Genomic DNA, 21,879 nt, shown 5'->3' on the forward strand with positions numbered 1-21,879 from the left:
TATACGGGAATTAAATTTTTAGAGACATTGTTTGAAAACATCTTTATTCTCACATTTTATTGATAGTTTGGCTAGGTATGGAATTGTAGGTTGGAAATAAATTTTCTTCAGATTTTTGAAGGCCTTTCTCCATTTCTTTATAGCTTCAAGTATTGCTGTTTAGAAGTCTGGTGCAATTGTTTTCCCTGGTCCTTTGTATGTAATCTGTTTTTCTTTCTGGAGGCTTATAGGATGTTCTCTTAATCTTGGGTGTTCAGAAATTATATAGTGGTATGTGGGTATTTTTTCATTCATTGTACTTAGCAGTTCTAGAAGTATGTCATTTTGTTTTGTTAGTAATTCTAATTTTTCTCTTCCCTCTTGCTCTAGAGAGCCGGTTGTTTGAATATTACACCTCTTTGATGGATCCTCTAATTTTCATGCATTCTAATATTCATGCATTCTCTAGGGGTCTTACTTGTCCTTGATCAGATATCAAACCAGTCCTCTTTTCGCTTCTGCTGGCACCCCCACCTTCAGAAATAATTGGTAACTGTTAATTCCTGAGCTCTTTTGGGCTTCTGTGGCAAGAATTGTCCCATCTACCACTCCCCTACTCCAGTTCTCCACCCCATATGCTCCTGTGTTTTAGCTCTCTCAGACCTTACCTATTTATTTATCAGGTAACCTTACCTGTTTATTTTTTATTTTTCAAAATTTGGTTGCTAGCTTTCACTTTTGTGATCTCCTTTCCTGTTCTTTGTGTCCCCAGGGGCAGGCAGTCTCTTTATTGTCATTTTAATGTGGGGTATTAAGACTGCATAGGTAAATAAATGCAAGTAACATTTAGGCAGAAGTCTATCAGAGAGATTTTTTTTTTCGATAGCAAGGGTCAGAAAACTACAGCCTTTGTGTCAAATCTGGCTTGCTGCTTTTTTTTTTCTTCCTTTATTTGTTGCTGCTGCTTATTTTTGTGTGTCCCACAAGGTAAATGGTTGGAGCAAATTCTTTAAAAGGTAAAATCTGTGATGCAGAAAAGTATGAAATTTTACATCTGTAAATAGTTTCATTGGAACTTAGCCATGTTGATTCATTTTTGTAATGTCTATGGCTGCTTTCATGTTACAATAGTAGAGTTGAGTAGCTGTGACAGAGCATCTGTGGTGCGCTCATTGTTTTTGCACTGCAGTTTCAGCTTCTTGCAAATCACAGTGAGGCAGTTAAAACTCAAGGTTGTTTGAAGTGCCATGCTAATTGCCATAGCACATTTTTTTATTACCAGTTGTTCTGTTTTGCTAAAGCTACTGAAATGCAAAATACCAGAAATGGATTGGCTTTTACAGTGAGGGTTTATTCACAAATCTACAGTTCAAAGGCCATGAAAATGTCCCAACTAAGGCATCAATAGGTAGATACCTTCTCAGAGGAACCCCGGACACCATTGAGCTTTCCTTATTCATATGAAAAGGCACATGACTGGAGCCTACTCAGCCTCTCCCAGGGTTAGCTTCTGGTTTCTGTTGCTTTCTCCAAAATGTCTCTGGGCTTCTGTCCTAAGTTTCTCTCTCTCAGCTCCTGTGCATCCTTGCTTGTTTCTCCCTGGGGGTCCTTAGCTTCTCCAGGGCAAACTCTGGATTTCATTTCTTAGCTTCTCTCCTGATTCTGGTTTCAATGGCTGTCTCCAAAATGTCTTTGGGCATTTTCTAAGTGTTTCTGAGCTCTCTTGAAAATGCCTCTGCCTTTTATCCTCTCAATAGAGGATGCCAGTAATCTAATTAAGACCTACCTTTGATGGGTAGGGTCACACCTCCATGGAAACAACCTAATCAAAAGATCCCACCCACAATAGGTCTCCCCTCACAAGATTGCATTAAAAGAACATGTACATACAGATTCAGACCAGCGCACCAACATATATCCATCACGTCCAAAAAAAATAAAAATTGAGCTTCAGATGTCATGCATTTTAAAGCACAGTGGAGTGGAGATTATTTTGTTAATGAATCAGAAGGCAAAACATTGTTTTATTACTCAATGACATATAATATATGCTAAAAAATATAGTATACATCATTAACAGGCTAAGCTCTCATCACAGTATTCCCAACTCACAGGAAAGCCAAAGTTAGAAACCTTAGAAAATTTAAAAAGGAAGATCTTATTACAGCAAAATCTTCACAAAATAAATGAAAATGAGACTGCAACCAGAGTAAGTTGCTAAGTGGCCCCTTTGTTAGCCAAGTAAGGAAAACCACTTACTGATGGTGAGTTGATTAAATCATGTTTGATTCCAGTAGCCAAAAAAAATGTGTCCAGAGAAAATAAACTTGTTTAAAACTATTAGCCTTTCCACAGTAGAGTTGAGGGCACTGGGAGCATCATCCATGGTCAATTTAAAAACAAGGCAAATGATTTCAAGTGGTTTTCTTAGCTCTTGATGAGTAGATACATGTCAGCTACACTACTCAACTGCTGTTTATTCAAAGCCTCAATGCCAAGTTAGAAGTGACTGCTGAATTAATCTCTATGGTCTGTGTGAACAACCAACTACAGACAAGCGAGAATATTTTCAAAGAAGTTGAAAAAACACTGACTCGTACAACCTGAAGTAGAATCAGCCAAGACATATTTCTACCTATGGTAGTAAAAATCTCTGTAGTGCAGAAAATAGCTTAGCTGGAACTTAATGAAAGTGTAAGGTGTTTAAAGCCATGGTTACTCAGTGTGTTTTTCCATAGTCTTAAGAAAATATTGGAATCTGTCATATTATTCCTGATATTGGTGATTTGTGTCTTCCCTTTTTACCTTTGTCAGTCTTACTAGAGGTTTATTTTTTTCAAAGAATCAACTTTGTGTTTCATTGATTTTCTTATTTTCAGTGTCATTGCTTTCTGCTCTTGCCTTTAGTATTTCCTTTCTTCCCCTAATTTTTGGTTTATTGTGCTGTTTTTCTAGTATCTTGAGATAGGAACATAGATTATTGACATGAGACCTGTGGAGTGATTTGCTACATGGTGTGCCGTGCGAATAGAGGCTCAAGGCACAACAGAAACTTTCAGCAAATGGTCACCTTATCACTGACACAGCAGAAAAGTTCAAAAGAGCAGGGGAAGAAAGCCCATCATGGCTAATTTCCCAGGATGCCCCAAAACTGCTCAGGCCAGAGTCAGTAGATGGTAGCTCTGCATACCCCACTTCACATTGTAGAGAGACAAAGCTATGCTGTTTGAGTATGGTATTTAGCCACCTTAGGGGCTGGAGCATACTGAGAAATTCTGCCTTGATTAGCATCTGGGGCTGCTTGCTCCCGGTTTGCAGGTTTAAGGTCTGGTGGGGCCTTTTCATTAGCCTTAACATCTCTCCCAACTTGTGGAATGGAAACAGACTGAAATACTGAAACACTGTCGACTAAAACAATAGAAGGGCCCAGGTGGTGGTGGGGTGGGGTGGTAGGTGAGGGCTGGGAGATGGCTACTTGAGTGTGTGCCTGTGACTTCCCCAGCAAGACCTTTCCTCTTTTCTAATGTAAGCATACAGTGCTGTTAATTTTCCCCTCAGCACTGCTTTAGCCACATCCTACAAATGTTGCTATGTTGCATTTTCATTTTCATTCATTTCTCTTTTTTAAAAAAAATTCTGAGACTTCCTCTTAAATTATTTAGAAATATGTTGTTTCATTTCTAACTGGGGATTTTTCATTGTCTGTTACTAGTTTAATTCCATTTTAGTCAGAGAGTAGACACTGTGATTTCAGTTCTTATAGTTTTATGACCAGGATGTGGTCTATTTGGGAAAAACAGCTCTCAGCAACGATTATTGAACATTGAATGGCTTTGAATTAGCTTTTGCTGCAGACTTGATGTCTCTTAATTAACTTAGCTTAAACTTAACAAGGCCATACTGTGCCTATATGCAAAAACTATACCATGGTAAAATCATTTTTGATGAGCACTAACCTTTTTGAATCACAAGTAATGTCAAACTGCTTTATAATGAACACTTCCCATGCTGTCAAAGTTAAAACAAGAAGCAAAGTCTCCATTTCTATCCATATTTGCTGAGGATATATCTTCTGTAAAATTCCAGCAGCCTTCTGCAGACCTTAATGCAAGTTGAAAGGAAATTTGCATATTTCACAATCTCTGCAATTGAGGACTTTCCACCTAACCTTCAATTGGAAGTGATTAATCTGCAATGCAACGGTATACTAAAACACAAATTATCAAGAGAAGAGTTTAATTTGAATTCTAGAAATGCCTTCCAAGTGATGAGTATGCTCATTTAAAATTAAATTCTTACGGGTTATTTGGCAGTATGTATCTCTGTGAAAAGATATTTTCAAAGATGAAATAGGTAAAGTCTTGTTTCACATCAGCATTAATAGATGAACCTTTGCAATTGATTTTGATGGTAAGGAAACACTTTGAACCCCAAGTAAAAAGCTCCAAGGAAGCCATTCTTAGTACCTGTATTGTAAAAAAGTTATACAATATTATTTTTATTTTTTTAATGTTATCAATAAAAATGTATGGAAATTTGCTTTTTCTTTTAAGTTCCTAGATAATATACTTGATTTTGCCCTTGGCCTGCAAAGCCTAAAATATTTACTATCTGTATCTGGCTCTTTATGGAAAAATGGGTCAGCCCCTTCTTTATAATAGTATGTTACAAACTAAAGAGGTTTTGAAGTAATTTACAGCAGCATAGGACTTTCTAATTATAAAAGTTGAAACAGAAATTATGATTTTTTTTTTCTTAATGACTAGGCATCTGCCAAATGTTTTATCAGTCTGTCATCAGTGTTATCTGATCGTCTGCTATGTGGGGAGGCATAGAGTTGCCTTACAGTTCTTAAACAGAAAACTTCTTAAAAGACATAATAGTATGATGAACCCCTCTCCCCATGAATCCATCACCCAGCTTCAATAATTATCAACTCATGGCCAACTTATTCTGTCTGTACCCCCCACCCCCCCACACACACATGGTTCATATATGATTTAGAAGCAAATCTTTGACATCAGGTATTTCATCAATAAATATTTCAAAACGTATCTCTGAAATACAGTCCCTTTTTTTTTTTATTAAATTCAGTTTTATTGAAATACATTCACACACCATACAATCATCCATGGTATACAATCCACTGTCCACAGTATGATAACATAGTTATGCGTTCATCAGCACAATCTAGCTCTGAACATTTTCCTTACATCAGAAAGAACCAGAACAAGAATAAAAAAATAAAAGTGAAAAAAGAACACCCAAATCATCCCCCCATCCCACCCCATTTGTCCTTTAGTTTTTATCCCCATTTTTCTACTCATCCATACACTAGATAAAGGGGGTGTTATCCACAAGGTCTTCACAATCACACTGTCACCCCTTGTAATCTACACTATTATATAATTGTCTTCAGGAGTCCAGATTGCTGGGTTGGAATTTGGTAGTTTCAGGTATTTACTTCTAGCTATTCCAATACATTAAAGCCTAAGAGGTGTTATCTATATAGTGCATAAGAATGTCCACCAGAGTGACCTCTCGACTCCATTTGAAATCTCTCAGCCAGTGAAACTATTTCATCTCATTTTGCATCCCCCTTTTCGTCAAGAAGATACTCTCAGTCCCACGATGCCGGGTCCACCTTCATCCCTGGGAGTCATATTCTGCATTGCCAGGGAGATTTACACCCCTGGGAGTTGCGTCCCACGTAGAGGGGAGGGCAGCGAGTTCACCTGTCGAGATGGCTCAGTTAGAGAGAGGGCCACATCTGAGCAACAAAGAGGTACTCGTGGAGGAGGAGTCCCTTTTTGAAAATAAAATTTTAGAGCCATTTACCCTACAGAAATTTGACAGTGTTTTTATTAACAGGATAATTTTCTGTTCTTTGAATCGGGATCCAAATAAGGTTCATACATTGTGACTGGCAATGGTTTCAGTCGTCTTTATAAAGGATTGTTGTCTGTCCTCATTCCCACTCCTGCCAAATCTTTTCCCCCCCTTAAAATTTATTCATTGAAGAAACTTTGTTGTTTGTCCTGTGTAGTCTTTCACAGTCTGGATTTTGCTGATTGCCATCTCTGTGGTTTAATTTATCAGGTTTCTCACTATTTCTGAAGACTTGATCAAATTCTAGTTGGATTTATTGGTAGGTGGGCAAGATGACTTCTAGTGTGTTTTTCCATGAGGAGGCAGATAATGTCTGGTATCTCCGTCATTTTAAAAAATATATCTACTACTGTTCGTATCACATTGACTTTTATAGCAGGGGATATGTTTTAGTTTCAAAACCCTGAAGGGAAAGCATCCAGGTACAGCTAGTATTTAAAACTAAAGGAAAACATATTTTCTACTGGAGCTTGTTGATAACTTTTGGAAATTCCTCATCAGGTGATGAATGCAGTATTGGTTCAGCCACAGACTTGACTGAAAGTAGCTCCATGGTGGATGGGGACTGGACAATGGTGGATGAAAATTTCTCCACGCTCAGTTTAACTCAGTCAGAACTAGAACACATCTCCATGGAGTTGGCGAGTAAAGGGCCTCACAAATCCCAGGTCCAGCTTCGGTGAGTTTCTCAGCTATTGTTGACAGCACAGAATGCTTGTTCAGGGTATTTGGGCAAGTAGGGTACAGGAGCTGCTTTCCTGATTGACACTGCCCTTCTGTATTGTCTGTAAATCCTTCTTAGTGTAGATCATTTTGTTTCTGGTTTTATATAGGTATTTGCTACACATCTTCATGGAGGCAGGATGTCTGGACTGGTGCATTGTCATAGGCCTAATTCTTAGAGAATCCTCAGTAATCAACCAGATTTTGGTTATTATACAGTCTACAGAGGTAGATGGAGAAATGTTACAGAACATAAAGACAGGGCTGCATGCTGTGGACAGATGGGCCTCTACGGATTGGTAAGTGTTTGTTGCTTTTGGCTTGCTGTCCTGGGGTCCTTTGGAGAATCCATCCATTCATGTTAAGGCTTAGCTGTGGTTCATTTATTCTGGAGTTTAGTAACCATTCGGTGCCCAACCATGTCAGTAACCTCACAGTGCTGGTCAGTGCATCATTTCCATGTGAACATGCCACTGACCTCAGAGATTGATGCAGTACAAATGATCTTGGATTAGACTGGAACTTGAGATTTGTATTTCTGCAGAATTGAAGGTAATAACCTAAAAATTTAAGACCTATGTGAATTTAACATTTCATGGCAGTTACTAGAAAGTCAAAATTAAATATAATGGATGGGAGTTGAAAGCCTTGGATTCCAGAGCCCTGTCTTCACCAGTGAGCTCTGGATTTGGGACTAGTTACTTAACTTACTTGGGTCTAGTTTTCCTTAATTGTCAAATACATTTAGGTTACATGCTCTCTGAAAGTTCTTTTTTTCTATCCTAACCATTGTGTTAGTCCTTGACTATACTTTTGTGAAACTGGACAAAGATAAAAATTGTCTTTGCTCCTTGTGCTCAGAAGTTTAAGACCTATGCCTGTCCTGGCTAGGGCACCCATCCACCTCTTTGTTATATGAGCACTAATTTCCCTTTTCTTCTACCTAGCCCTGGATATAAGCCATTTTTAAACATCATTAAGCCACAATTGCAGAAGCTCAGTGAAATAACAGAAGAACAGATTCAGCCTGAAGCCTTCCAGCCTGTAACTCTGGGTAAGACTCCTGAACAGACTAGCCCCCGGGCAGAGGAGAGCAGGGGTTCCTCAGGCCATGGAAGCATCCCCCAGGGTGAGCTCGGAGGTAGCAGTACAGTCAGTCAGAAGGAGGAGGACACAGCACAAGCAGAAGAGGAGGAATCTTTTCAGGATGGAACTTATGACTGTTCTGTGTCCTAACAACAGTGGAGTACATCACCTCGAGCAGTATTAGGTAGAGGCAGCATTCAATTGTCTACACCATGACCTACTTGGATGATTTAAAAGGGGGGAAAGGACTCAGCTCAGAGACTTAGATTTTAACTTTCTGCTCCGAGAAATGTTTGATTTGATAAAAATGCAATAGCAAATCATCTTTTCATAAAAATTTTTAAGTAAGTTACAGTAGGAATAAAGGATATTGTACAGATGTACATGAGAATATTTTGGTTTTATTCTTAAAGGTTGGTAGCTCTTAAATCATAGGGATCATTCTGTCCCCAAAGAGCTTACTTTGTCAGAACTTACAGCTTCTTACACATTTTCTGGTTCAGTATGTGTCCAGACTGTTTTTTAAATAAATAGCAAAGGTGCTTGTTGTAGCTCATCAGGAGTTGAACTCCCGATTTGCTCCCTGGCTGGCCCTCCTGAGTAAATACCTGCCCTGCACATTATGGCTTAATGTGCCTGTTTTAAGAAACTTGATAACTGCTAGATCAGTATGGACAGAGGTGTGAGGGATTACCATCAACAATGCTGTGAGGTTAGACACCACTATTTTGTATCAAAAGAACTATCTTTATGTGAATACTTGTGTAAAATGTACTCAATGGCACTGTTCATATTTTTAGGGCTTGTATTATAGATTCTGCATGGCTATTGTAGATACTTGCTCTTCTTTCCAAATAGGAACAGTCTTTATAAAGGAGGACAGGTTTATTGGCTTGGTCATAAAGAACAAATATGGTCACACTGATCATGAAACAGGTTTGTGCAAATTAATGTTTCTTATTTATTGCTTTTGTAAAGTGAATAAAATGGACTTTTATGTAAATAGTCTGCTGCATCCTGTATTATCACATCTACTAAAAATGTAAACAATGCATTCTTCATTGTAACTTTAAAAATATTTTATGTATTTCTAGACGTGACTTAAATTTTCATACATGATGGAAATGTAACTGTATACACAATGCTTCAAACTAAACATATCTACTGTAATTCTAATTACCTTATAACAGTATTAATGCAGATATTTAGATAGTTTGTACTGTGCAATTTGAACAAAGGAATGCAATGTTATTTTTTACAAAAACAAACTTATTTTTATAATAACAATGTATTTGATGTGGACCAAATTCATACCACGATGTATAACCTCTTTTTTCATAGTGCAATTACAGTTTAGAAATAAAATTTGGTCCTGTCCTTGCCTTTTACAGTGAATGTCTATATTTCATTTACTAGCCAGGTTTCTTTTGTAGAGAAACTCAAAACTTTTGAAACAGTTTAATTCAGAATTCATCAAACTGTATTTAAAATTGAGTTTCCTAGTTTACTTTCACATAAGAAATTTCCTGAATGAGGGGAACATGTGGTTACTGGTACTTGGTCCTTCTGGTGCTACTTTTATTTCAGTCTTTGTTTCAAAATCGTCTTTCTCTAAATCTTAAGATGGAAGATAATGTTTCCCATATGAGGACATGTGGCCCAGCAAGAAAAGAAGCTGAAATTTCTCCTGTCCTAGTCCATAAGGGAGACAAACCAGAATTTTTGTGTTTGGTGTGAATATCTAGTCAATAAACAAGATTTACCATTGTAAACAGTTGTGATCTTTTCAAATATCCTAAATAAAACACTATGCTGCTGGGTTCATCTGACACTGTTGAAAGCAGGGCATCAATAAGTTAACTATTATTACCTGTAGTTTAGGCCATGAATGAATCTTTCTTCTAGTTAGTTGAAAAACAAAGGCAGCCCTAAGGAGAAAAAATTGGCAAGTTTACAGAAATTTCCTCTGGTGATTTATTGTATACTTTAATTTTGCCTTGTTCACATATCAACTGTTTAAGCCATAATTTTAACCAATGGACTTAAAAACTTGATTTAATTATTTGAAGTGTACATTTAAATTATTTGCTGATACCAAAACAAGAAGACTTCTAGGGTGAGATTTAACCTTTGCTTTTAATTAAAATTGCTGCTATTTTTGTAATATGTATTTTTATTTTAACCAGGGATGTGTGTTTATGTGCATATATGCAATAAAAGTATTACATGAAGTTATATTTATCTCATAGTTTAAACAGTAAAAGAATATATCAAATGCTATAAAAAATATTCTTAAGAACGTTCCTTAAGGAATAACTAGAAATTCTGGCAGATTTAAAATATTTATTTTTATGCGGAATTATTTAGGAGTATCAAGAGTTGGCATCATCCTAAAGGCCTGACAATAGATTGTAACATTCAGACAGATTATAAAGAATTATTGACAACATGGAAAATGTTCACAATATAATGGGAAAAAATGATATAAAGTTATGAATACCATATGATCTCCACCAAGCAAACAAAACTTTAGAAATCTCTTGAGATGCCTTTGCAAATGAACCTAGATTTCATGAGAAAAAAACAACAAATACTTCCTAAAATGATTATGACTATCCCTATTATTACTGCTTTGAATGGGATCTCCTAAAAATTTTCATTTTATTTTTCTACTGGTTAAGTGGTAAATAAAAATGTTATTCAGTGTATAATAATTCACTGTTTAATTATGTCATCAGTTAGGATACTTTTGGCTACAAGAAAACCCAACCCAAGCTATTTTAAGAAAGGAAGGCACACACAACCTTTTAAAAAGTCCAGGGTATAAGATGTTTTTTAAATGCAATGACAACCTGATTTCTCCGTCTCTTGCTTCCACTTCTTTCTGCAACACACCCAGTGGCAAGAAGGCAGCAGGAGATCCCGGCTCTCCTACTCCTGCATAAAAGTCCAGAGATTCTTCACCCACAAAATACAAATAAAAATTCTATATATACCTAACTTTCTTTCAATGTGTGCAAATGGCCACTTGCCCATCCTGAGCCAGTCAAAGGAGGCAGGAAAAGGAAAGGAAATTAACTGATTCTCACAATCTGGAATCCCAGTCAAATTACATGGACTACAGAGTTTGGCGTAGGGGGGAAAGGATTACTCAGAGGTAATTTTTGGTTGTTGGAGAAAACAAGGTGATTAACAATAGGACTCAACATTTATCTGGCATCCAGTCTCCTTAATGAACTCTTAGTAAGTTGGTTATTTCAGTTGATTCCTTTGAGTAACACGTATTAAATATCATCTGCAAATGGTCGTTTTGCTTCTTCCTTTCCCATTTATACTTATTTCACATATCACAGCATGATTACACAAACTTCTAAAACAATACTCAATAATAGTAATAGCTAGTTAACAGTTACATCCTGGTTCGTCATCATATTGTTTCATTTTTCTTTGTTATAAAGGTAGCCATGGGACAGAGACAAACATTTTCATTTAGCACCAAAAGATTCTTAATCACATGACCATGGATAGGGAGAGTAACTGTCATCCCAGTACTTGACAAGGTTTAAGGATACTATCTTAGTCAAGATAAGCAGGAGTTAGGCTCCCCTTTACCAAAGCCTCATTAAAGGGTGATGTCAGCAAGATGGTGGAGTAACACACTGATGGCAAACGGCCCCCCTTAGAAAAATGAGCAGAATCCATCAAATCAACTTCCCCAAACCTCAGGAAGATGGTCAAAGCTCTAGAAGAACTCAGCAAATGCAGAAACAGATGGAAAAAAGAAAAAAATATTTACTTGGCCAGGTCACTCCCCTTCCCTTGGTTTGTGGGACCCATGGTGGTGGCTTGGCAGCCCACATACGGCAAAGATATGACATCCCTGAGGCCTGACTATTGGTGCACCTAAACAAAAATCTGACTATCTGTACATTGGTTCCAACTACTCCCTGGAAGATACACAGGATGCATGGGTCCCCAAACCCAGAATTTTCTGGGGCAGAGGAGTACAGACAGGGATGAGGTGGGGATGTCATCACAGAGTTGAGCCAGAGCTCAGTGGAAATTAAACACCACACTCTTAAATAGTGAAGGGATCAAAAAAATAAATTAAAGGGATGTTAACTACCTTGAGACAAAGGAAAACAAAAACACAACATACCAAAACTTATAGGATGCAGCAAAGGCAGTGCTCTTATAAATGCCCATATTAAAAAAGAAAAACATATACAAATCAATGACATAACTTCACACCTGGAGGAAACTGAAAAGGAAAAGCAAACTAAACCTAATGTTAGTAAAAGGGAGGAAATAAAGATCAGAGTGGACATAAATGAAATACCATAAAGAAAAACGAGAATCAACGAAATCAAAACTTGCTTTGATGAAAGACCAATAAAATTGACAAACCTTTAGCTAGGCTGACAAAGAATAAAGGACGACATATATAACTAAAACCCAAAATGAAAGTGGGGACATTACTACCAATCTTCTAGAGATTAAAAGGATTACAAAATGCCAACAAATTGACAAATTCCTAGAAACACACAACTTACCAAACTAAACTGACACAAAAAGAAATAGGTCTAAACAGACAGACAACAACAAAGAGACTGAATGAATAATCAAACACCTCCCAACAAATCCCAGGACCAGATGGTTTCCTAGGGAATTTTAATGAACATTCCAAGAATTAACACCAATCCTGTTCATACTCTTCTAAAAACTGAAGAGGAGGGAACACTACCTAATTCATTCTATGAGGCCAACATTGCCCTTATACCAAAGCCAGATAGATACCACAAGGAAAGAAAACTACAGACCAGTATCTCTTATGAGTACAGATGCAAAAATCCTCAACAAAATACTTGCAAACTTAATCCAACAGCATATTAAAAATATTATACATCATAACCAAGTGGGATTTATCCCAGATATGCAAGGGCAGTTCAACCTAAGAAAATCATTAATGTAATACACCATCTTAATAGAATAAATAAAAAAAAACACCACATGGTCATCTGATTGGTGGAGAAAAGGCATCTGACAAAATCCAGCACCCCTTCTTGATAAAAACAATTGGAAATCTAGGAAAAGGAAACTTCAACATGATGTAGGGCATACATGGAAAACTCATAGCTATCATAATGGTAAAAGACACTGCTTTCCCCATAAGATCAGAAACAAGACAAGGATGCCCACTGTCACCACTGTTGATTCAACACTGTACTGGAAATTCTATACAAAGCAATTAGGCAAGAAGAAATAAAAGGCATTCAAATTGGAAAGGAAGAAGTAAAACTTTTTCTATTTGCAAATGACAATCCTTTATACAGAAAATCCTGGAAAAGCCACAACAAAATCACTAGAACCAATAAATGAATTCAACAAAATGGCAGGGTATAAGATTAGCATGCAAAAATCAGTAGTATTTCTATACATTCGTAATGAACAATCTGAAGAGGAAATGAAGGGAAAAATCCATTTACAATAGAAATAAAAGAATCAAATACCTGGGAATAGATCTAACCAAGGAAGTAAAGACTTGAACACAGAAAACTACAAAACATTGCTAAAAGAATTAAAAGGAGACCTAAATAAATGGAAGGGCATTGCGTGTTTGTGGATTGGACGACTAAATATTAAGATGTTAATTTTACTCAAAGCACCTGCAGATTCAATGCAATCCCAATTCAAATTTCAACAGTCTTACCAGAAATGGAAAAGCCAATCATCAAATTCATATGGAAGGAGTAAAGGGCCCCAAATAGCCAAAACCATCTAGAAAAAGAACAAAGAGGACTCACACTTCCTGATTTTAATACTTATTTCAAAGCTACAGTAATAAAAATAGCATAGTTCTGGCACTGGCACAAGGACAAACATACACCAATGGAATCAAATTGAAAATTCAAAAATAAACCTTCACTCACCTCTATGGCCAACTGATTTTTAATAAGGGTGCCAAGTCCCCTCAATGAGAAAAGAATAGTCTCTTCAACAAATGGTGCTGGAAAGCCTGGATATTCATATGCAAAAGAAAGAAGGGGGAACTTACAGCACATACAAATATTAACTCAAAATGAATCAAAGACAGATATGAAATAATTAGAATAAGCAAATTCACTGAGCCAAAACTAGAATACAGTTAATTGGGGTGGGGATAGGGAAAGGGAGTCAATTCTTAAAAGGTACAGTTTGGTGATGAAAAAATTCTGATAATGGATGGTGAGGATGGTAGCACAATATTGTGAATGTAATTAACACCATTGAATTAAAAGGGGAAATATCTTTATGTTATTAGAATAAAAAACCTTTAAAAAAAACAGGACTGTACAACACCGTGAACCCTAATGTAATCCATGGACTATAGTAAACAGTATAATAAGCTTGTTTTATCAACTGGAACAAAGTCACCACGCTAATGCGAAGTATCAATAAATAGGGAAAACTACATGTGTCTGAGGCGGCCTTTCTGGAAACTCTATTTTCTGCATGATTTTTCTGTAAACCTACAACTTCTCTTTTAAAAAAAAAACAACAAAACTCCTAAAAAAGAAAAGTTCACAGCCAATCAAAACGAGAAGAGAGAGCAGAGAGAGCAGCTGGTTCAAAGTCTGAGGAAAAAAAATACCAGGCAGGCAGAATGGAAAGGAAAGCATTGCTGGACAATTTTGGTCTAGGCATACAGGAGTGAAGAGGAAGTCACAGAGGTGGCAGGAGCCAGATCAGACAGGGCTTTAAAAAAAAAAAAAAAAAGTGAATTCTACCAAACATTCAAAGAAGAACTGAAAAATAAATCATCAAACTCTTCCAGAAAATGAAGAGGGAATTCTTCCTGACTCATTCTATGAGGCCAACATCACCCTCATACCAAAGCCAGATAAAGACACTACAAGAAAAGAAAATTGTAGACCAATTTCCCTTATAAATATAGATGCAAAAAGCTTCAACAAAATACTAGCAAATCAAATCCAACAGCGTATTAGAAGGATCATAACCAGAACCAATAGGATTTATCCCAGGAATGCAAAGGTGGTTAAAAAGAATTTTTTTTCAATGTAATATACCATGTTTTAGTTTCCTAGGATGCTCAAGCAAGTACCATGAAATGGGTTGGCTTAAACAATGGATTCACACCCAAAGGAATGGATTGGATTTAAAACCTTGTTTTTCTGGGGTACATAGTTTCAAACTGCCACACACTCCACTCTCTGGACCCCAAAAAGGCATGTTCTTTCCACATGCAAAATACATTCATTCCATCACAACATCCAGAAAGTCTTCAGTTGTTTCTGTAACAGTGCTTAGTACAAAGTCTCATCAAAACCAATTATGGGTGTGATCTGTCCTGGGCACCAGACTCCTCCATCTGTGGACCTGTGAAACTCAAAGAATAAGTTATCTGCTTCCAATTTAAAATGGAGAGACAGGTATAGAATAAACATTCCCATTCCCATAGGGAAATACTGGAAGGCAGACAGGGGACACAGGTCCCTAACAATTCCAAAGCCCAGCAGGACATACGCCATTAGTTTTCACGTTGAGAGTCATCTTTGGAACGATGTTTTGTCCTCCAGACCTGATGGAATGGCAGCCCCACCCCTTCTAAGTGCTTGCCCAGTAGCAATGATGGCAAGGCTCTCCATAACCACTGGTGCCCGGGCTCCACTCTCCAAGCATCGAGGTCGTGGCCAGACTTTCTGCAAGCCCCAAGACACAGGCTCCACCCTCTCAGAACACTGGGGTGGCAGCACTCTCCCTGACCTACAGGGTGGAAGGCCCACCCTCTCCAAATGCCAGGGCAAACTCACCCATTCCACACACATGGGTGGGCCCGCTCTCTTGACTGGAGATGTCTTCAGTCCAGACCTCAGCTTCCATGGTTCTGCCCCTGAAGTGATTTTTCCTTTAATGTGTCCCTTCTCTGTCCTGTTTAGTCCAGGCTGGCAGTGGTTCCAGTGATACAAATTATGCAAAAAATTGCCAATTTTATGTGTAGTTCACAGGGATCCAAACTATCAGACAAAAGAACTTTCCACAGATCCTGGATAAGTGCATTTCCAATCCTGACTTACATGGAAATTGCTAACTGATTCCATGTTCATTAAAACCCTCACATGGAGCACTGTTCTCTGGGGAATCAATTTCCAGAAACTCAGAATTTTCCAAGCTATCAGTTTCTGGTTTCTTTGTGCCCAGGAATTCAGTTCTCAATTTATCCCTTTCCTCTTGCATTTCCCTATAATCAGCAAGGAGAAACCAGGCTGCACTTTCCACGCTTAGCTTGGGAATCTCAGCTAAATAACCAAGTTCTTCACTTGCAAGTTCTGCTGTCCATCCAACATAAGAACTCAGTTTTGCCAAGTTCTCTGCCACAAGGATCACCTTTCCTCCAGTTTCCAATTATACATTATTCATTTCCATCTAAGGCCTCACTGGAAGTACCTTTAGTGACCATATTTCTATCAAAGCAGTCTAAGCCTTTTCTATCAAGCACCTCACAATTCTTCCAGTATCTATCCATTACCCAATTCCAAAGCCAATTCCACATTTTGGGTATTTGCATTAGCACCAGCCTTCTTCTTCTGATATCAAGATTTTAGTGTTCTAGGCTGCTCAAGCAAATACTATGAAAGGGGTTGGCTTAAACATTGGGTTCACTCCCACAGGAACGGATTAGATTTAAGAACTGACAATTGTGCCAGTAAGTGCAAGTATTGCCCATCATCTTAATAGCAGAAATGCTGCTATCCTATGCAGGCCCTTTGTGAAAATCAGAAAAAGGCAACCCTTCTAAGCAAATAGAGCCCTGCCCCAGAGCAAGAGGAGCCCAGGCTAAGGTTCAGTCCTCAACTCGCTCCTTGGCTAGGTGCCTTTTTTACAACACGCAAACTACAGGCAGTCCTGTTTCAACAGCACACGTGACCTTATGGGCATGGGGTAAAGATACACAAAGTAAATCTCATTTATAATAGAAATACAATTCATGACCCAGCGGTTTTAAAATCTGAGGTTTTCTTCATGTCTCTGGAAATAATCCCTAAAAAAGGCAAGAAGGAAAAAAGCAGTGGTTTCCATTTCACTAAAATCAATTCAATTTTTGCTTCACTTTCTTGATTAAAGCCTCTCCTAAACATTTCTATACTTGTCTCTAAAGCAGGGTTTCTCAACTTTGTCACTACTGACACTTTTGACCAGACAATCCTTTGTTATGGGGGGCTGTCCTAGGCATTGTGGGAGGTTAAGCAGCATCCCTGGTTGCTACCCATTATATGCTAATAACACCCAGCCTCAGTGGTGATGATAAAAAAATGTCTTGAGAAGTCACCAAATATCCCTGGAGAGGGAGGCAAAATTGCCTCCAGCTGAGAAACACTTAAGACTCTGGTTGTCACCATGAAATACCTCCTAAGTAATCTTCATTCTCCTGAATACGGTAAGGTGATACACAAAACTGCCTCTGGTGGGACAGTGGCGTTAGGTCTGCCTCTTGCAGGTAACATTCAGTGGCTGACTTATGACTTTTTTAATTGAATGTATTATTTAAGGCTCTTTCATTTGCATTTGATAGAAACCCAATTCAAATTGACTAAAAAAAAGATGCCTTTATCCCAAGGATATTTCATAGAACCCAAGGCACAGATTATCATAGGCTTCCGGAATGACTGTTACCAGGAACTCCAACAATGAACATTTGTGCTGCGCTTAGTCTTCTCTTTTCTCTCTGCAGATTAGCTTCCTCTGTGGCTTGGCTCCATTACAGTTAGTTCAGTTACCAAAAGACACTGGTTCTTTTCCCTGGCTCCAATTCCAGAATTCCTAGCAAAGAATTTGTTTCAGCAAGCTTAGGTCTGGGCCCAACCCCAGCAGGCAGGGTCACACTTCAAAAACGGGTACCCCCACAACAGGCATGTTGATGGAATGGGAGGGGGACATGGAACAATTCCTAGAGAGTGGTGGGCACTGAGCATCCCAGAGAGTCCACTGGTGTTTCTCTCACGCATGATGGTCACACCACCACCACAGGTGCCTCTAAAACTTCCTCCTCCTAACACTTCTGAAGCTAGCAAAAATAGAAAGCATGTTCCAAATAAAAATATTTTAAGTGATGTAATTCATATAACATACACTTTTAATAAATGTACGCTTCAGTGGCTACTGTAGTCACAAAGTTGTGCAATCATCACTTGGCCTAATTCCAGAACACCCCCCCCCAAAAAAAAAAACCACATACTCATTAGCAGTCACTCCCCATTGCCCCTTTCTTCCCTCCTCCCTCCACTCCCCGAGCCTCTGCAACCGTTCCTCTGCCTCTATGGATCTGTCTCTTCAAGGCATTTCATACTGATACAATTATACAAGCAATGTGCCATTTTGTATCAGGCTTCAATTTAGCATGAAGTCATCCATGTTATGGCATGTGTCAGTACTTCACTTCTTTTTATGGCTGAATAATTCCACTGTATAGCTAGACCTCATGTATGTCTATCCATTTACCAGTTCATAGACGTGGATTGTTTCCACTTCTTTACTATTATGAATAATGCTGCTGCATGTACAAGCTTCTGTGCGGACATGAATCTTCAATTCTCTACAGGTGTGGAATTGCTGTTTAACTTCATGAGGAAATGCCAAACCCTGTAATAAAGTGGTTGCTCCATTTTTACATTCCCAACAGCAACATATGAAAGCTCCAATATAGTCACATTTTTGTAAACACTTATTATTGTCCATCTTCTTCATTATAGCCATCCAAACAGGTGTGAAGTGGTATCTCACCAACATTCTGATTCACATTTTCCTGACCACTAATGTTGCCGTACATCATTTCATATGCTTGTTGGCCATTTGTATACTTTCTTAGAAACCTGTTCAGATCCGTTGCCCATTCCTCAATTGGGTTGCCTTTTTATTTTTGTCTTGTAAGAGTTCTTTACATACTCTGCATATTAGACCCTTATCAGATACATGAAATGCAAATATTTTCTCTCGTTGTGGGCTTATCATTTCATTCCTCAACAGTGTCTTTTGAAGCACAGAAGTTTTTAATTTTGATCAAGTCCAATTCAACTTTTTTTCTTCCGTGGCTTGTGCTTTTGGTGTCGTATCTAAAAATACATTGCCTAATCCAAAGTCACGTGTACATTCTCCTGAGGTTATTATAGCTTTAGCTCTTACATTTAGGTCTTTGATTCATTTCAAGTAAATTTTTGTATATGGTGTGAGGTAGGGAGTCCCACTTCATTCTTTTGCATGTGGATATCCAATTGTCCCAGCAATATTTGTTGAAAAGATTATTCTTTTCTCCACTGAACTGTCATGGCACACTTATCAAAAGTCAATTGACCATAGATATACAGATCATAAGATATATAGGTTTTATTCTGGACTCTTAATTATATTCCATTGATCTATATGTCTACTGTTATGCCAGTACAACACAATCTTGATTACTATTGCTTTGGAGTAGCTTTTGCAAGTCCTCTAACTTTATTTTACAAGACTGTTTTGGCTATTCTCAGCCCTTACAGTTTTCATGTGAATTTCAGGATCAGCTTTTCAGTTCCTAACCCCCCCCCCCTCCCAAAAAAAAAGCTGAGATTCTGTTAGGGATTGCCTTGAATTGTAGATGAGGAGTATTACCATCTTAATATTTAGTCTTTCAACTCATGCACACAGGATAACTTCCCATTTATTTCGGTCATCTTTAATGTTTTTTCAACAATGTTTTGTAGTTATCAGCATACAAGTCTTCCACTGCTTTTATGAAATTTATTTCTAAATACTTAATTTCTCTTCAGATTGTTCATTTTGCATGACATAAAAATACAATTGGTTTTTTAAAGCAGTTTTATTGAGATAAATTCACATACCATAAAATCCATTTAAAAGTATATAATCAGTATCTTTAGTATATTCCCAGAGTTGTGCTTTCCTCACCATAATCAATTCCGTAACATTTTCACCCTCAAGAGGGTTCACTGTTTTACAATCCCATGTTTCATCCTCTAGCTTTCCTTCTAGTGACATTATCAGTCAGTCAACCTTGTCAATCAGTTCCCTAAGACCCTACTCAATTTTTCCCATCCTTTTCTCTGTTGTCTGTTTGAATTCAGGTGCTTTGTCTTCTAGCTCACTGATCCTTTTTTTCTGCCTCTTTAAATCTGCTGTTGTGTGCTTCTAGGGTATTTTTTATTTCATCTGTTGTGCTTTTCATTCCTGTTATTTTTCTTTGCATGCTTTGAAATTCTTCTTTATGCTCACCCAGTGTTGTCTTAATATCCTTTATCTCTTCAGCTATCTCACTGGATTGGTTTAGATTTGTTTGAACATCTTTGATTAGTTGTCACAGATTCTGTATCTCCTCCAGATTTTTTATTTGCTTCTTTGGGCTGTATCTTCCTGTTTCTTAATATGGCTTACATTTTGCTGATGTCTGGGCATCGGATTATCTTGGTGAGCTTATTGTGAAGGTTGGATGCTCTCTCTTGTCAAACCTGCCCAGCATATAGCCCTCTTCCCCAAAAAGCCTTTTAGATGTCTTTCCAGGGGTGTGCTTTCCTCATCTGCCAGCAGATGGCACTCTTTGGCAACCCTCAGAAGGCAGGCTATTCTTAGGTGTCAGCTCCAAGACAATGGTGTGGCAGCACCAGGCCTGGCCAGTTGAATCCTCCAGCCCTGCTGTCCAAATTCGCCAGCTAAAAGCTGGAACAGTGCTAGACCACATCCCGTCTGGTTCTCAGGAGAGGGGACCTCCACTGCCCTTTCGATCTGTCTGCCGGAGCATTGGGGAGGGACACCAAGGGCCAAGCTGAGGGGGATTACTCATGATCTCTCACCATAGCTTCTCCATCTCTCATCCTCACACGCGCAACACACACACACACACACACACACGATCTCCAGAACCTTTGCTCCAGGTTCTGCCTAGTTGTCTGCCTAGTTGTTTTTCTGGGAGACAGGTGAGCCAGCCTCTCCTTAATCAGCCATCTTGGATCCTCAACCTGCACTTGGCTTTTGACTGGTATTGTACCCTGCAGCAATGCCAAACTCATTTATTAGCTGCAATTGTTCTTTGTGGATTTCTTAGGATTTTTCCTGTATACATAATCTTGTCATCTGTGACTAGAGGTAGTTTCAATTCCTTTCCAATCTGGATGTCTTGTCTTTCCTTTTCTTGCCTAATTGCCCTGGACTGAACCTGCAGTGCTGAACAGTAGTGAGAGCTGACATCCTTCTCCTGTTCTGATCCCAGGGGGAGTGCAGACAGTCTTTTACCATTAATTATGATACAAGTTGCAGGTTTTTCGTGTACACACTTCATCAGGCTGAGGAAGTTCCCTTCTATTCTTAGCTTTTTGAGTGTTTTATCATGGAAGGATTTTGCCACAAAAAAAAAAAAAAAAAATTATGTTTGCATCTACTGAGATGATTATGTATGTATCTGCTTTCCTTTATTCTACTGATATGGTGCATTACACTGATTTTTAGATGCTAAATCACCCTTGCATTGCTGAGGTAAAACCCACTACCACCAATAAAAAAACATTTGTCTTTATTAGCCCTTCAGTGATTTTCTTCGCCAATGGAGGTGATTTAAAATTTCTAAATACAGTGAAGCTCAACATTTACCAAATAGGTCATTGAGGTAAACTAACATTTCCATGTTGAGTTCTTTACTCTTATCACCCATTAAAATAACAAATTATACCTACATGAACCACTGAGATCTTTTAAGTACCAATTTGGGGGTGGGAACGGACGGGGGTGGTTGCTTAAAAAGCCCTGTGGCCCTGAAACAACCCTGGGAATAAATATGGTCCTACAGGGGAATGTGAGGAATGAATCTGTTTTACTCTTAAAAAATACCAACCAGTATGTTAAAAGTTCATTTCAGTAACATTGTAAGGCAACAATTAATCAACAAGTCAACAAACAAGTGAAAAGAAATGGACAATCATTCCTCCTGCAGCCAAGGCTTCCTGAGCCAGCAGGCAAGCTGGTGGCCCCTCTGGCAGCACCTTAAGGAATCAAATCATGCTTCTTTACATCTGCTAAACTGTGAGAACAGAAATGCTTCATGAAACAATCATTCTTAGGACAGACACAATGTAAATTTTAAGAATTACTCTGAAATCACAATTCTAAACACTTGCCCTGAAAGATGCAGTATTGTGCTATAGTTATATGCTGTAAAAAATA

The 21,879-nt window shown here is 38.2% G+C and overlaps 2 protein-coding genes across 6 annotated transcripts in view; one reads left to right on the top strand and one right to left on the bottom strand.

Annotated features, from left to right (window-relative positions):
* RIC1 (RIC1 homolog, RAB6A GEF complex partner 1) overlaps nt 1-9,449 on the top strand; it is a 215,779-nt gene extending 206,330 nt beyond the window's left edge. For all 3 annotated transcript variants that reach the window (XM_037797276.1, XM_037797275.1, XM_037797274.1), the window contains exons 24-26: nt 6,370-6,547; nt 6,702-6,890; nt 7,539-9,449. In XM_037797276.1, the coding sequence (XP_037653204.1) occupies nt 6,370-6,547; nt 6,702-6,890; nt 7,539-7,827 (656 nt within the window). In that variant the 3' untranslated portion in view covers nt 7,828-9,449. The remainder of the gene's footprint in view (nt 1-6,369; nt 6,548-6,701; nt 6,891-7,538) is intronic.
* ERMP1 (endoplasmic reticulum metallopeptidase 1) overlaps nt 1-21,879 on the bottom strand; it is a 160,631-nt gene that overhangs the window by 25,861 nt on the left and 112,891 nt on the right. For 2 of the 3 annotated variants that reach the window (XR_005210620.1, XM_037797279.1), the window contains exon 16: nt 9,548-9,605. Coding sequence is in view for 2 of the 3 variants with exons in the window: in XM_037797279.1 (XP_037653207.1) it covers nt 9,579-9,605 (27 nt within the window). In the remaining variant the exon portion in view is untranslated. Of the gene's footprint in view, nt 1-5,692; nt 7,152-9,547; nt 9,606-21,879 lie in introns of those variants that run through there. The other variant, XM_037797278.1, reaches the window with a different exon arrangement.

This window comes from Choloepus didactylus, chromosome 10 (assembly GCF_015220235.1).
Source record: "Choloepus didactylus isolate mChoDid1 chromosome 10, mChoDid1.pri, whole genome shotgun sequence".
In the NCBI taxonomy this organism is placed as follows: Eukaryota; Metazoa; Chordata; class Mammalia; order Pilosa; family Megalonychidae; genus Choloepus; species Choloepus didactylus.